We start from the raw sequence: 16587 nt of genomic DNA on the forward strand, positions 1-16587 counted from the left end.
CACTAGATCACTACCCTCAAAACATACTTTTCATATAACTCTTCAAAAGGTGTTTTGGTGCTCAGCCAAACTTAACACACATAGTTTAAGTCGGGTTGAATTTAAAGGCCTTCACCACAGAAAGGTCCTCTATCAGGATGCAGTCATGTAACAGAATGTTCACGTCACGTTGAATCATTCTGTGGTTTAGTTCTACCTAACAGATAAATGGAGACTCGACAGAATGACTCATACCAAATGCCTCATCACATCCATCCTACTCAACAAAAAAAAAAATCCACAGAAATAACCTTTTGGTATCAACCTGAGCCATGCACTTCACTCTTCAGGCTAGCAACATTTAAGCCGTTCCATCAGCATGCCTTAGTTTCAAAATGAGACGACTCATTTAAACCCTTAGTATTGTGTTGATCATGTTAGTTCTGTCCAAACAGGGAAGTGGGTCATCAGCCACAACCCTTAACTTCCTTTAATGCAGCTGACTCGAAATGACAGATGGTTCTGCCTTCTGCAGTTCACATGTCACTGCCACAAGTTACAACCCCCGAAAAAAACAGCAACTCAGTGCCACCTGAACCCCAATCAATCCCGGCTTATCAAGGCGTCGCTCGCATCACCCCAGTGAGGTTTGCGCCCTACCCATGTTGAAAGGAACAACAGGAAGCTGAAGAACATGCTCACACACAGGATGTGGCTTGTAGAGGTTGCGATCGCTAAGAGGAAGAGTGCAGGAGGGGGGAGGGAGGGAGAGTTCGCTCGGTGCAGCTCTCTCAACTGTCTGACCCTTTTTCATTAGGTGCGACAGGTGTCTGGACTAAGGTTTTAGTCGTGTTTTTTTTTTTTTTTTTTCCCAATGTCTGCGTTTTATTTATAGACTTTTTAAATGTTTTTGTTTTGGGGTGTCGTAAGTTGTGTCATGGAGTGGAAGAGGCTTTGAGAGAGAAGCAAATGATGGAAGTAGAGAGGATGGAGCCTGAAGAATCGGAGACGGATGAACTATCTTCCTGGTGAGGCCTGTCAGGCTCCTCAGTCAGTTCACGTTTAAGAGATAGCTTTATAAGAGCTTTCACTAGTGTTCTAATTTGTTCTGGTGATGCTCCTACAAGCATGGGAGACCATAGGTTGTTTTCTACTTCTGAGTTTCAAGAAATAGATTTGATCATGTTGATATATCCTTCCACTGAATATCGTGGTGATTTCTTTAAAGAATTACCTGTGATCATTCCTCTTTTTTATGTCACAGCATGTGCCTGATTTCCAGTCGGTGGATTATCCACCTGTTAATTTTCCTTTATGAATTTCCAGGTCACCTCACCCGAGGGATCGGCTGGCGGCTTGTGCTGGTTCTTCTGACTATGCAGGAGGAGTAAGAAGTACATTTTTCTATCCTTCACAAAGTATCTCTCGTCTCCGACACATACTGTAATGTGTTCAGTTTGATAGATTTATGGTAGACCCATGGGCAACTTTAAAACTTATGCAAGACCCATTTTGGTAGTAGGTTAATGTTGAATAATGAAAGACCAAATATAAAAAAGGGCCAAGGTTACAGACAAAAATATTCAAGTCGTTTCACTCTAGTTGTAAATATGCGTGTTATATAGAATTGAAACCGAATACTGATACACGTGGACTCACCATTAAGAACAGAACAGCTTGGAGCAACACAGACATGGTGGCACCCAACATTTGCATTGATGTGGATATTTAGCTACAATTTCTTTTTTGTAAAAATGTAACAAATCTATAGATTCTATTGCTAATTGAAGCCACTGTCCATCACCATAGAATATTCGGAGCACTCCGTAACAACTGTAGGCTAACTGCTCTGTTCCTATTAAAGGGCATAGTCTCCACCAATGTTTATCTTTTGGGTTTTATTGCAGAAGAAAAGAAAACAGGACCCATACAGTGGTGCAGGGAGTTTAGCAAGAGCCACAGAGGACAATGTGAGATGATCTCCTCAAGCCTTAGCTCATGTCTCATTAACCTCTAAACACTGATCATGTGACCTTCAAATGATTGAGATCAATTGCTTTTCAGTGCATGCTATTGTGCTGTCTGTCTCAAAGACAACTGTGCATGTTGACCCACTGGTTGACTGAAAACTAACTGAGCAATCATAGACTAACTTCCTCTCATCCTCTGTGCTCGGCTTGCTTCTCTGCTAATTTATCTGTCGATGTCTATGTAACGGAAGCTTTGTGAGGCCGCAGACCTCTCTCTGATAACGAACAAGGTGACTTCAAGACAGTACATGTCAGAGACCCTCTCTCTCTAAAACTACATTGACCTTATCCAATCAACACTGGCCACAAAGGTCACTTGTGACATGCAACTCTGAACGTGTCCATTTCGACAGATAAGTGGCAATGCAAAAAAGATTGATATGACAGTTATGGCAAAGAAATAATTTTACTATTCAGCTTCCTGTTTCAAGACGGAAACTCAACCAAAGCAGAAACCGTCTCAGCATATTCTGCTCTTTCTCTTACTGGCGTTGTCATCCGCTCTCTTTCTTATTTTCTCGCTCTCTCTTTCTCCCTCTCTCTCACTCACCGACTCTCTCTCTGTCTCTGTCTCTCATAACCTTCTTCCTGGCTGCTTATTCTCACCGTCTTCCTCGTAGATTGCTTTCTTTCACTTGAGCATTACTACAGTGCTGACAGTCAGCCTTTCTCAGTAAAGCATGAGTTCACTGTTGTATTTTTTATAAATGACAGTTTCCTGTGTCTGATTTTTTTTTTATTTTATTTTTTTATTGAAATTATTCTTAATTTCCACTGAAATCAACACCTCTAATTGCTCAAACTTTAGCACTGTTTACCTGAGTAAGTAAGTCATCATGCTCTGCCTTCTGTGATAGGATGAAGAGGACCCTGATGTCAGTACAGACTCTTTTCATGATTCTGAGGTGGGATATACAATGTTATTGAATATTATCATTTAATTCTCCCTGTCATTTGGCCAGATATTTATTTGGCTTTTTTTTTTTTCTTTTCTATGAATCATTCTGAAGGAACCTTGTAATAAAAAGGTGAAACCTGTTGGAAAAGGGGCTCAAGTCACAGGCATTATAACACCAGTGAAAACGCCAGCATTGAAACGTCTGGGACAGTCCATACAGGTACCACATGCATACACAAGTGCATCACACTCACATGTGAAGTCATATGTTATTAACTCGCATGTGAAGTCATGTTCAGAGCTTAACGTGTTCAGGCACCGTGCCTGAATTCAGGCGTGAGCTGGTATGCTTAAAATTCGATAATAGGCAATGAGACTACAGTATATATGATGTCCTCATTTTTATTGCTTTAAGCCCTGTATGTTGTTAACTCGCATGTGAAGTCATATGTTGTTAAGTCATATGTCAAGTCATGTGTTGTTAACTCACATGTGAAATCATATGTAACTGACTGACATGTGAGGTCAAATGTTGGGTGTATGTGTGTATAGACCCTTTCAAGAGAGTTCCATTATCAGCATCATAGTTGGCCCCACAAGACTTCCGTTTTAACATTCCATATGTTATCTTAAAGGTCCAGTATGTAGGAAATAATGGAAAATAAACTGTAACCATTCCAAAAATGATCACCAGATGTTGTCAGAGAGTAAGGAAACACGATGAATTGAAGCAATGGCTTATTTGACAACATTACTCTAACCCGTAAAACCCATGAAAAAAAATGAGTTACGGGGCGGAATCTCTTGGAATTTTCGTTTATGTTTTGAACGATTAATTCTAGAATAGCGTATTAATAATGGGCTAGCGCGTCCTCCTATTTGGGTTGCCAAATTAGCAAAGGCCAACTGTCAACAGCTGTCAGTTGTAGCCATGAACGCCTACGAGAGGCAGGCAAATTTCCAAAATTAAAACAAGAAACAAATTAAGTGGACATCGGAGGAGCTTCCTGAGATGGTGACGTTTTCGTCAAACGAAGAATATCAAGTCTGACGCAGAGCTGTCCATATTTCTCCACAACAGGTAGCCTAGGTTAAACTTCATCTGCATCGCTAACTTAAGCTAAATATGTTACAGTTGTTTAGAGAGGTATTTTTTGTTTTCACTGTTTCCGTAATGTGTAGCTGGGTCATGGTTGGAGAAACGTTAAAGCAGCTGCAGGTCAACTAACGTTAGCTAAGTCTTCATTACATCTGGCAACCCAGGAGAGGCTCGCGTCTGGTAGTCTTGAGAACGTTCACCAGTGTTTTGATTTTGGCCTACAGAACGTTCGGTAACAGTGCTACAAATCGCACCTTTAATGCAGAGGAAGTAGATCGGGAACCAAATAGAATGTTCAAGCATTGTTTTTGTTTTTATTGTTGAAAGGGTCTATAGATGCTTTATCTTACCTGTTGACATTCAACACCAACCTTGACACCCCGTCACAGAGGTCCATCAGTTTCCGGACAGAGGCCCGGCCACTGCCAGCCATGCCATCCATCCGGACGCGACAGAAGGCATCTTCGTTTCCACGGCGCCGGAACAGCCAGCTGTGGAGTGACACGGTGGACTGTATGACCAATGACATGAGCGCCAAAGAGATCAAGAGACAGGAGGTAAAAGCACAGCGAGCATGGCCCCAATGATTTCTACCACAGACCGGGGGATAGGGGTTACTGTAGAGCAAAGAAGATGTGATAACTGATGGAGGAAATGCTGAATGCTTCAAGGGAACTCACTAGAGCAGTGCAGAAGCTCACGCACACAAACACATGCACATGCGTACAATCACACTGTCCTGTCTGAAAGTACTTTTATACCTACTTATATATACATATAAGATGAACTACCACTGCTCTCAAACATTAATAAACAGATATTTTGGGGACTGGAGGTCCTTAGAGAGCAAACATTTCTACCTGCATCCCTCTCGTCTTGTGAGGGAGAAAGAGAATGTTTCAGTCATCATCCCTTTTTAGTGATGGCTGGCAAATGAAGAGCTTACCCCCAGAGGAGGTGGACTCGTGGGTAGGAAAACAGTGGGAATGGCTGGAGCTTGCAAAAGTATTCAACCCACCTGAAAGTCATCATCACAAGCTATTTTCCCAATCAGTATTTTTATTCTGAACATTTATGCTCTACTTTATACAGTATTTTTTTAAAGGCAATTGAAGTTATTTGTTAGCCAACATTAACATTAAATTAAATGAATGCTTTGTATAAAAGCCTGTCCTTCAAACCAAGGCAGACTTTAACTGATACTGGGGGCAACCACAATTCAGCCATCAAAAAATTCAGTGACTGAAGTATAGGTGCAGGTGTAGGAGACCACAATCTTAAGCGCTATTCATAAACCAGGCCTACTGTAGTGGAAAAAAGATCCATATTTTAAAAGATTCACATTATAGCATGTATTGATGTTGCTTAAAGCAACATGATGTTATTTTACCTTAGAATAACAGCTTCAAACTAACTTTTTAACTTTTTGAGTTTTGGGTATGAGCATGACCCTTTTCATTGTTTTAAGACAATTAGGGTATCCCCTCTGTGCTAAAGGGATACCCAGTATGTTGACCAAAAAAACCAATAGGAGTTTTTTGGCCAACCTTCAAAGGGTTGTGTGTTGCGTAATTGCTAGCACTGCTAATGCCCTAAGAAGGACCTTCAAAGTTGTGAAATTTGTCAGTGGTGATACGCTTTGTGGATATGTCTTGTCTGTAGGGATTGTGAAACATTTTAGAATTTAAGGGAGAAATAAAAATGGACTAAATATCACAAGAAAAAACTTAAAACAAGGACAAAATCTAAGGCTTGGAAGAGGGATTACTTATTAGTTGGACAATTGCCCAAGACACAATGTTGAAACAGTACTGGAGTGGCTCAAAACAGTGAAGTGAACATATTAGAATGGCTCAGTCTAAGCCCTGGATCCACAAGGCCACAATCCTACTGGGAATCTGTTGCATTAAAATCCTGGACCACCGACCTCCAACCTCCATCTTAGATGTTCTGGATGTTAATAAAGAGTGGGGAAATTACACTGCAGCAAATTGTCCAAAGCTGGTAGTTCTTCACTTCAGAAGACTCAAGGGCTTCTCTATCAAGTATTAATGTATTGGTGTTGAATACTGATGTAGACATAATTATTTTAATGTTTTTAATTGGTTTTAATTACTGGTAGTTTCAAATGTTCTACAGCATATGTTTCTATAATGGAAATACCCTTTGGTAAAATACATATACAAGCATTCTTTGTTAACCAGAAAATACTGACTAAGTCCAGCGCTATACAAACCAAACTAAATGCAAATAGACATGGTGGTCTAAAACTAGGGCACTGGGTGACTGACGGTGGTCAGACTTGTGAATGCTTCTTTGAACAGGTTTTTCCGTAGTACAACACTTTAGCTCTGCTGCCATACTTACGAAACAGGAAGTGAGCTGGCACTCACGGCTCTTCTCTATTTCTGCTTCCCGATAACTACAGCCTTCTCTGTTGGCAGCCATTATTTTAGAATATTTTAACTTAGAGTAGCTGTATTTATTTATTCATATTTATTTTCACTTGGATTTTTTATTTTTAATTGGATGTTGGGATGTCACTCAATTTTAAACGTTGTGCTTCAATTCACAGATCATCTATGAACTCACACAGGGGGAGAGGCAGCTCATAGAGGACCTGAATTTGGTCAAAAAAGTATGTGATCATCTATCCATTAAAATGACCTAACTTTTATTCTGCAAAGCAGCAATGCTAACCTGCTGACTGACATGATCTTGATTATTATTATATGAACTTTGACCAATACTTGGAGAGAGTTGAAGATATCAGTAGCTTTGTCCTCATTGACCGCAGGTGTATTACGAGCCCATGCTGAAACTGGACATTCTGACGGAGAGTGAACTGGGCCAGATATTTGGGACGCTCGACTCCCTCATACCTCTTCATGAAGGTACAGTGTCAGTGCAGAGCAGCAATGAACCACACACAGAGCAGCAACACTCCAGGGCTCCCTCTAGTGGGCAGCAGTAACAGTAACAGTCCGCTTGTGGGTTAATGTCATTGCAGATTGCCTGAGTCGCCTGGAGCGGTTGAGAGGAGCAGAGAAGACTGTGGAGGCGGTTGGGCCCACCTTACTGCAGTGGGTGAGTGCTAACAGGAAGGATGTTCCTGCAGTGACATAATGCTGAAACTTCCCTTTTCATTAACATTCCACCAATGTGTACTATTAAAATAGGTAGTGTACCTATTTAAAATCAAACGTGTATAAAGTGCACCTCTAAGAAGCTATGTCAAGTATACTAAAGAGCCTTCAAAGGTATTGGTATTTTTTTAGTAGACTATTTTATGCACTTCAATTGCAATAAAAAATTGTCCTTAGGCCAGGTTTTTGCAAAAGACCATCACTATCCTGCCCGCCAGTTGAATAGTAGGTGCTCGTGGTCTTTAAACCATTTTGATATGTGGGCCTCTTCAGTTCCCCTGCCTGGAGGCATACATCACCTACTGCTGCAACCAGGTGGCAGCGAAGGCGCTGCTGGACCAGAAGAAGCAGGATCGGCACGTGGACCAGTTCCTACGGCTCTGCCAGGAGTCCCCCTTCAGCAGGAAGCTGGATCTGTGGAACTTCCTGGACCTGCCGCGTAGCCGATTGGTCAAGTACCCACTGCTTCTCAAAGAGATCAAGAAGTGTACGCCCAACGACCACCCCGACGAGGACTTCCTACCTGACGCTGTGAGTGTTGACCAACCATCATTATGGCCATCATAAAGACAAATGGTTATACCCTGCTGTAGCAGAGTTTTACTTTATGTTTACATTGCATTCAAATAAGACTGTGATCTGTGAATGCATTTAGATAGATAGATATATACTATATTGATCCCCAAGGGGAAATTCAAGGAATTTAGCAGACACTTGTAATATGTAATATGTAAATTATGTGTGCTATCTGGGTGACTAGTACTGGGTACTAGCCAGAAAAAGTGGGTTAGATTGTAAGTTGCTGGTGGTAAAAGCATGAGCCAAATGAATATGTAAGTACACCATGTCCTTGTTAGTGCCTGGCAGCGGTATGTCTGACTGGCAAGTATATAACTTCAGCATAAGGTATAAACAGCTTCTCACACCTCAGACTGAAAGCATACTTCATTTGAATTCGCCTTAGTGTGTATTTCTATTCTAGCTCAGTGTAGTCATGAAATTTGAGTTGATACCATAATTGTGTAGTTGCACAGTCCAGTCAGTTCCAAAACTGCCTTATCGCCAGAAATTTGATAAACAAATAGAACATAAGAAATAGAAAAAATACATTAAATACACTTAGGCAGTAGTATGTCTTTGAACAGGACTTAGACTGGGACCAATTCTCCAATTCTATGAAAATAATCTAGAAAAGTAAAGGACAAGTCGGTAAACAGGCTAGTTTGTATAATTATGGGTGCCAGTTTCAAACATTCTGTTTATCAAGCATGATTTTGCATTTAAAGCCTACCAATAACATAGGTCTCCATTGGCAGGACACTACAAGTGAAAAGGGTAGTTTTATATCACCATGAAACTTCCCTAGTTGATTATTTACTTTGAGACAATATTGTAATGTTCATGTTTAAATATGAAGAGTTCAGATGCAAAACCCTCTAAATCCGTCTGACCACTTTTCTTTTAAATGAGCATTTTTCATCAGGCTCCTATAGGTTTTCACCTACAAATTGATATTTCAGATCAGATCAGTTCAGAAGAGAGTGGTATTTAGCGGGTTTTGAAGCAAAATTATTTGATTAACGTATATTATGTGTGGAGAGCATTCACTCATCATTGTTATCTCATTTTTGACGGAGGTGGCGTTCCCTGAAACAAGAATTTTTAACTTGACTTCATCTAATGTTCAGATTTCTGTAGTCAAACTATATGCAAATATTTAATTAGATAATACCTAATTTACATATTCACATATAGATATCAGAAAACTTGCGATACAAACAATATTCTCTTAACATAAGTTGATCTTGATAATCTTGAATTTCCCCTGGGGATCAATAAAGTATCTATCTATCTATCTATCTATATATCTAAGTAATCAACTGGTGAAGTGGAATAGGGATATCTATTAGTTATGATTTGTACCCTATCCACCGTCTATGGAGGCCTATGTTGTCATGCTAATTAGCAGGCTTAAAACTTTTTAACTCTTTAAAAATGTTACCCATACATTTTTGGAAATAGCTGGTTTACCAACTTTTCATCAAATTTGCCGTCAGAAGTTCACCTTTGCAAGAGTTGTCCTAGTGTAAGTACGTCTCTGGTCTAAATCCTATAAGCTTTGTCACATACCTACATACCAAAGCATTCATAACGCACATTTAGCATCCAGTTGTTTTGTGTGTGCACACAAGTGTGTGTGTCTGTATGTGTGTCAGTGTGTGTGCCTGTGTCTGTGTGCGCGAGTCACCATATCTGCTGTAGCGCGCAGCTCTCAGACGGAACACAAAACTAGCGCCTGTGATGCGTTTTTCACACCTCCATCTCACCTTACCACCACCCTCTCTTCTGTCACTTCCTCCACGTTCCTTCCTCCCCTCCACCTCCGCTCTCAGATTAACTTGATTCAGAGCATCATCTCCCAGGTGGACCAGAAGACGGGGGAGGCAGAGTGCCAGTTCTACAGGCAGTGCCTGTGCTACGCAGAGGACGCCCAGAGAGTGCCCGAGATCATGCGCTCGCGCTTCATCTACTGCCACGGGGAGCTCAAAAGCACCAAGGGACATGTGGGTACAGCTAGCAGCAACCCTTTAAAAATGGGACTGCTAGCCCTGTGCATAAGGTGTATATCCAGAAATATGCAGCGTGCTCTTGGCCATAGAGGGAATTAATGTTGAAGAAGACCAGGTGACGCCAGATGTAGCCATTATAATAAATGGTTAATAAGTTATACTTCCTACTTTTCTGACCCTCGTTGGAGTGCCTGGATTGGTCTCTTTTGCTTAGGACAGTTACTCCACTTACACTGCTGCCTGTGATACATTTAGTCATTTAGCTGATGATTTTTATCCAAAGCAACTAAAAGGGAAACTATCAAGGTACAGTGGGACAAGGACACTGATATATCTGGGCCATAGGAATCTCTTCACTCATGTTATACAGACATGCTTTGCTTCTTCAGAAGGTTGTGGGTACTTCCACCATTGTGCTGCTGAGAAAGGAGTTCCCTAGTGGCTCCGGGGGGGACTGTGCCTGTAATTAGCTCTCTGTAATCCGCTCTGGATAAGAGCATCAGCTAAATACCTATATAATAAAAAGAAAATTTAAAAAGCAATCTAGTAACCATGCACTCAACAAGGATTCAACTATTAATTTTTCATGTTGTGTCTAAATTCATGTCTCCAGAAGCTGCATGTGTTCCTGTTTGAGCTGGTGTTGGTGTTGACCCGGCCTCAGGTGTCCGAGGGCACAATCCAGTTCCAGGTGTACCGCCAGCCCCTCCCTGCTGCAAATCTCACCCTTGAGGACATCCCAGACGGAGAGGCAGGGAGCTCCGGATCATTCCGTGGGGCCTTCACTGGGAATGATAAAGGTAGAGAAACTTGGTGTGGGGTGTTGGGGGGGGGGGGTTATTTAGCAATGCTTGTGGAATCTCACTCTTCTCCTTTCTCTTTTCGTCTTTCTCTCAGTGAAGAACTGTTTCAGAGTGACCAGCAGGGGGCGCACTAAGGCACAGTCCCACAGCCTCCAGGCTAACGACTCCTTCAACAAGCAGCAGTGGATCACCTTTCTGCGCCAGGCAATAGTCCAATCACGAGACAGCGAGACTCACACCCGCCGACCGTCTGGCTTCTCCCCCGACCCTGACCTGTGTCACATAGCGGAACTGAGCCTGAACTCCGACATGGAGATGATCGGTCAATAGAGCTCCATAAGCAAGCATGGTATTGAACATGAGGGGATTTCACATGGAACATTTTCACATGGTACTTGCAGTGACTCTGTACCCCACACCCCCCTTGAGCGCTGTGCCACTTCGATCAAAAATGCCGTGAACCTCCTCCGGATGCCTATCAGTAGCAGAATAAATCATAGGAGGAGGACCTAAGATAAGAGGTAGTTTTCAGAAGAAGATGATACATAAGATAACGAATGTATGTGTAGGCAGAGGTGGAAAGTAACGAAATACATTTACTCACGTTACTGTATTGAGTAGTTTTTCTGTGTATTTTGTATTTTTTTAAGTAGTTTATTAAATCGGTATTTTAAATTTTACTTGATTACATTTTGAGTGAAGTATTGTACTACATCAAAAATCCCATCCGTTACTTGAGTAAAAAAAAAAGTTAAGACTAACGAAAACAGAAAGGGAGAGAAAAGAAATTGCGCCCTAAACCACTAGTCTAGTGATAATGATGCATCAGATTACATGTGTAGCCTAACTATGAAAGTGTATTTTCTGCTATTTCAATGGGTTGTCTCAGTTCGTTTTAGCACTAATGATAGCGGAGATATTCAAGCAAACACCATGGGATTTCGTGTTTTGACGTTTGTGCTCACCTTTCTTTGGAAATAAGTTTATTAGCAGTTGTTTCCCCTCATTTTGATGTCTCTCTTTTTAGTAACCTTTCTTGGAGAAAAACATTGCACCAGCAGCACAACAATTAGCGGTCCACTACTAGCGATGCTCAACTAAATAAACAAAAGATAGACTACCTTATGAATCGTGCAGGCGGACTAAACCATTTAGCTCTTTAGCAAGGGAGAGTGAGAGTGACCTTAGACAGTTTTCACTATGTTTTATATACAAAATCCAGTCAGTCAAACTTTAAATTTCGTCTGACATTCATTTTGACATTTAATTTGGAAGTTAAAATATTCAGGTAAAATAAATATATGGTGGACATATATATATATTCAGTAATTAGCTTAAACTTCCAGTGAGTCTAATCGAAATTTTCACCACACATTATATGAACACACATTTAAAAAAATCCAAACATAAGAGTTATGTGTATTAAAGTGGAATGACAGGAAAAAAGTATTGAACGTGCCTACTGAAATTTCTTCAATACTTTGTGGAAAAGCCTTTGTAAAGACCGCTTCAAGACATTTCCTGTATGACAAAATGTATTAGTCACAGTATCAGGTGTGATTTTGGCCCATTGTTCTAAACAGATTCCAGGGGTCCCTCTTGTGAATCCTGATCTTTAGTTACTTCCAGAACTGTTTAATTGAATTTAATTGAATTGGCTGCCTTCAAGTCTTTCTGGAGCTTTCTCCGAGTGGTCCTTGGCTCTTGGAATTGACTATCCTTCTGACTCCCTGGTCAGAAATATTGCAAGGAGATCCTGCATGGCCGGTTGATGATGCAGTGATGTTTCTTCCACTTGCAGATAATGGCTTCCATGCTGCTTACTGAAGATTCTGAAGTTTTGAAATGCATCTGTAACCAGTTTCATTGATATGTTTTGCAACAATAAGGATGCAAAGGTCTTGGGAGAGCTTTTTGCTTTTATCCATCATGAAATGTTTCTTGTGTGACACCTTGGTAATGAAAAACCTTTGTATAGCCCATCAATATGTAGGCTACTAACCAAGCTTATATTAATTTGCACAGATAGAAAGGATAACTACTCTAACTACTTACAGATTCCAGCTTGTTCCTTCCCTTTCCTTGCCTTAGTGCTTTTTCTTAGCTTGTTCAATACTTTTTCCCTGTGTTATTCCACTTCATTACACATGACTCTACTTATGGAGTTGTTTGGATTTTTTTATGTGTGGATTACCTGAGTTATTAATGCCTGGTGAAAATGTTGTACCCCCCGTATTCCACTTTTCAAGGGCCCTCTCCTCCATTGGGGCCCTATACTTCCCACTTCCCCCCCCCCAGTTCGACGCCCTTTAATCTGCTGAACTTTCCAAATATAAAAAAAAAACTCTGCAACTCAACATTGGCCTGCCTGCCTCAGCTGCCTGTGAGGGGCTTTTCAGTTGTGCTGGATTACTGTTCACTGCAAAGCGACGCAATGATAAGTGGAACTAACTTTGAAAATCAACTACTGCTCAAACTTAAAGGAGAACTCCGGTGATTTTTCACATAGATATCCATTTCTCAACGTCACCGAGTACTGTCGGTATGAACAAAACTGAAACAATTGGTTTTACCTAGCTCAAGTTGCTGCAGCTACAGCGCTACACACTGGGAGCATGAACATGGCTGCCTTAGCTGCTGGCTGCAGCAACTCGAGCTAGGACCAAAGTCCTTTTCAGGCAAGTACCTCCACTCGGCGGCCATATCGCAACACTTTTTGGGCACTTATCGTGCATCTATTTCGGCAGAAATGCGTGTGCGTAAGGCTTCACGACACCAATCTTGCTCCAGCAGCGAGATCACAACAGATGATTGGCACGATGTCTTCACAGCACACCACATGATTGGCTCAATGTATTCACATGTCAACGTTTTGCCACGGAAGGGTTGTGATATTTGTTGATATTTGTAGACAACTGACTAACCCCATGCCATTACTATGGAGGATTTTTTGAGTATTTATGCTGTATCTCCTCATTAGAAAGTCTCTGGTAAAACTGGTTGTTGTGGTACCCCCCCCCCCCCCCCCCCAAAAAAAAAAAGTAACTAAGTAACTTTTACTTAAAGTACATTTTTAATGAACTACTTTTTACTTTAACTTAAGTACATTTTCAGATCAGTATTTTAACTTGTACTTGAGTAATATTTCATCAAGGTATTGGTACTTTTACTTGAGTACAATATTTTCATACTTTTTCCACCTCTGTGTGTAGGTGTGTGGTTGTGTAACCGTTGGTTTGGTATTTTTTAGCACTGAAGAATTTTATTATTTGAAACTGGCCTTTGCTATCTGCATTTGCTTACATATTAAATGCATACAATCTAAATATTCTTTATTACATTTTATAAAAAAATAAAATAAACTGACATAATTGCTGTCTTCCACCACCAATTATTCATTTATAATCCTAAAGAACTAATAAATAAATCTATTCCTGTGATGACTGGTAGCATATGGAGATGCATCCAGTTGAGAAGTTAATGTTGGTCAGGACTCTCTACTGACTGACCAGAGCTGTGGATGATGAGGGAAGACTTTTTAACTAATTTGGAGAGAACAGGCTTGTACACTCTAAGAATAAATGGTTCTATGCTATCACATGGTTCTATAAACAACCTTTTTCTTTAAAATGGTTCTTTGCTACCAACTATAGAACCCCCAAGAACCCTTATTTTTAAGAGAGTGCAACGTAGTTCAATGGTTTTATAACTGCTGCAACAGAGAGTCACTCAGCCATATACAGTACCCTCCAGATTTATTGGCACCTCTGCTAAAGTTGACTAAAAACCGGTATAAAAAATAATCTGTTGGTGATTTATTGTAATTTCACAATGAAAAAATAGGAAAAATCCAACCTTGAGGGAAAGCAAATTTATTTTAAGAAAAAGGAAAATCTCATAAAGAAATACATATTTTAACAAAAACACGTTGCTCACCATTATTGGCACACCTGCTTGTAATACATTCTTAAGGCTCCCTTTGGCAGTAAAACAGCTTGTAATATTCTCCTGTGACACCCCTTAAAGTTGGAGAATACAAAGCAAGGGATTTAAGACCATTCGTCTTTACAAAATCTCCCCAGATCGTTCAGATTCCTAGGTCCACACTTGTGCATTCTCCTCTTTGATTCACCCCACTTTTTTTCTATGGAGTTTAGATCAGGGGACTGATATGGTAATGTCCGAAGCTTGATTTTGTGTTCAGCAAACCATATTTGTTTTGATCTGGACGTTTGTTTTGGTTCATTGACCTGATGAAAGATCCAATCATGACTAACTTTTAGTGTCTTGGCAGAGATTGACAGATTTCCTTTGAAAATGTTCAGGTTTTTCTTGGTGTTCATGATACCATGCAACTTAATTAGGTTCCCAAGGCCTTTGGGAATAAAAACAGCCCCATAATAGCACAGCCCCTCCACCATAATTCTCATTAGGCATGGTTTTTTTTCAGTATAGTCATCTTCTATGTACGCCAAACACACCTAACGTGTTTCTAGCCAAAGAGCGCCATTTTCATTTCATCTGACAATTAGACCACACTTCCAGACAAAGTCTGGAAACTCCAGTAACTCCTGCCGTTTACATCGGTAATGAAATGACTGGACAGGCTTTTACCTGGCATGCCCTCTAAATAATCTATTAGCAGTGATCTACCATCTTCCATGTACCTGGGGGCAAGATAACCATGCGACTGTCCAAGCATGTTTGTCACATTTCCAGATTATTAGAACCTTTTAATCATTGTTTTAACTGTAAATATAGGCATTTTCTACATAGTGAAAAAGAAAGTCATGAACTACTTCTGAAAGTTCACAGACACTCTGATTACCTTAAATAAGTTGAAATTACAGAAAAATGCTTCTGTTACATTTTGTATATAAGATTTTTCAGGGGTGCCAATAATTGTGAGCAACGTGTTTTCATTAAAAATATTTATTTCTTTGAGATTTTCCTTTTTCTCGAAATAAATTTGCTTCCCTTCAAGGTTGGATTTTTCCTAATTTTTTTCATTGTGAGATTACAATAAATCACCAATAGATCATGTTTTATACCGGTTTTTAGTCAACTTTAGCAGAGGTGCCAATAATTCTGGAGGGTACTGTACAGTATATCATCAAATGACCCAGAGGGAATTGCTGATTTGTATAGATGTAATTGTACAGCTGACTGTACTATGTAGTGCTGACAGTTCACCGTGCTGTACATAGACACACACATACACACGTCACATTACCACAGCAGGGAGTGCTGATACTCCACACTAGCAGTAGCATGAAAGATCATACTCTACCTATCGTACAAGATCATACTACAACCCCAAAACAGAAAAAGTTGGGACGTTGTGTAAAATGCAAATAAAATCAGAATGTGATAATATACAAATCTCGTAAACCCATTTTTAGCAGCAAAAAGGACATAGACAACATATCAAATGTTGAAAATGAAAATGTGGACTATTTCATGGAAATATATGTTACTTTTGAATTTAATGCCAGCAACATGTTTCAAAAGAAGTTGGGACGGGAGCATGTTTACCACTGTGCTGCTTCACCTCTTCATTTAACAAAATTCTGTAAATGTTTAGGAACCGTGGAGACCATTGGCTACAGTTCTGAGAATGAAATTTTGTCCCATTAATCCCCAATATAGGATTTCAGTTGCTTAACAGTATAGGATATTCTTAGTCATGCTTTTCATTCCATTATGCACCTAATTTGACAAATCTGGACTGCAGACAGGCCATCTTAGCACCTGGACTCTTCCTCTATGGAGAAATACTATTTAAATATGTGCAGAATTCATTTTGGCATTGTTTTCCTGAAATATTCAAGGTCGTCCCTGGAAAAGACATTTCCTGGATGGCAGTATGTTGCTCAAAACCTGTATACATCATTCAGAATTGATTGTGCTTTGCCAAATGTGCAAGATGCTCTTGCTGTAGGCACTAATGCTCCTCCACACCGTCATACATGTTGGGTTAACTGAGCACTAAAACAAGTTGGATAGGTTGGATACTTGGATAGGCCCTCTCCTAACAGGCCCTAACAGTTAAACATGCCAGT

At 40.2% G+C, this 16587-nt stretch overlaps 1 protein-coding gene across 2 annotated transcripts; it reads left to right on the forward strand.

Annotated features, from left to right (window-relative positions):
- The first annotated feature begins 576 nt into the window (after positions 1–576).
- On the forward strand, positions 577–11094 carry arhgef3l (Rho guanine nucleotide exchange factor (GEF) 3, like). Of its 2 annotated transcripts, XM_042098640.1 has the most exons (13): positions 578–1007; positions 1306–1363; positions 1887–1949; positions 2867–2914; positions 3020–3127; positions 4396–4563; positions 6582–6644; positions 6804–6900; positions 7017–7093; positions 7426–7683; positions 9546–9716; positions 10336–10522; positions 10620–11094. In XM_042098640.1, the coding sequence occupies exons 1-13, from the start codon at positions 949–951 to the stop codon at positions 10853–10855; spliced, it is 1593 nt and encodes a 530-aa protein (XP_041954574.1). In that variant the 5' UTR covers positions 578–948; the 3' UTR covers positions 10856–11094. The 2 variants fall into 2 exon arrangements, with proteins under 2 accessions (XP_041954575.1, XP_041954574.1); XM_042098641.1 differs by lacking the exon at positions 1887–1949 and having other exon boundaries at positions 577–1007.
- The last annotated feature ends 5493 nt before the right edge of the window (positions 11095–16587 follow it).

The sequence above is a fragment of the Alosa sapidissima genome, chromosome 7 (genome assembly GCF_018492685.1).
Source record: "Alosa sapidissima isolate fAloSap1 chromosome 7, fAloSap1.pri, whole genome shotgun sequence".
NCBI classification, from domain to species: Eukaryota; Metazoa; Chordata; class Actinopteri; order Clupeiformes; family Clupeidae; genus Alosa; species Alosa sapidissima.

Coding starts and splice junctions, on each gene's coding strand:
- arhgef3l (XM_042098640.1), top strand. CDS start 949: ATGATGGAAGTAGAGAGGATGGAGCCTGAAGAATCGGAGACGGATGAA. Junction 9,717..10,335: donor TCAAAAGCACCAAGGGACAT/GTGGGTACAGCT, acceptor TCATGTCTCCAG/AAGCTGCATGTGTTCCTGTT. Junction 10,523..10,619: donor CTTCACTGGGAATGATAAAG/GTAGAGAAACTT, acceptor TCTTTCTCTCAG/TGAAGAACTGTTTCAGAGTG.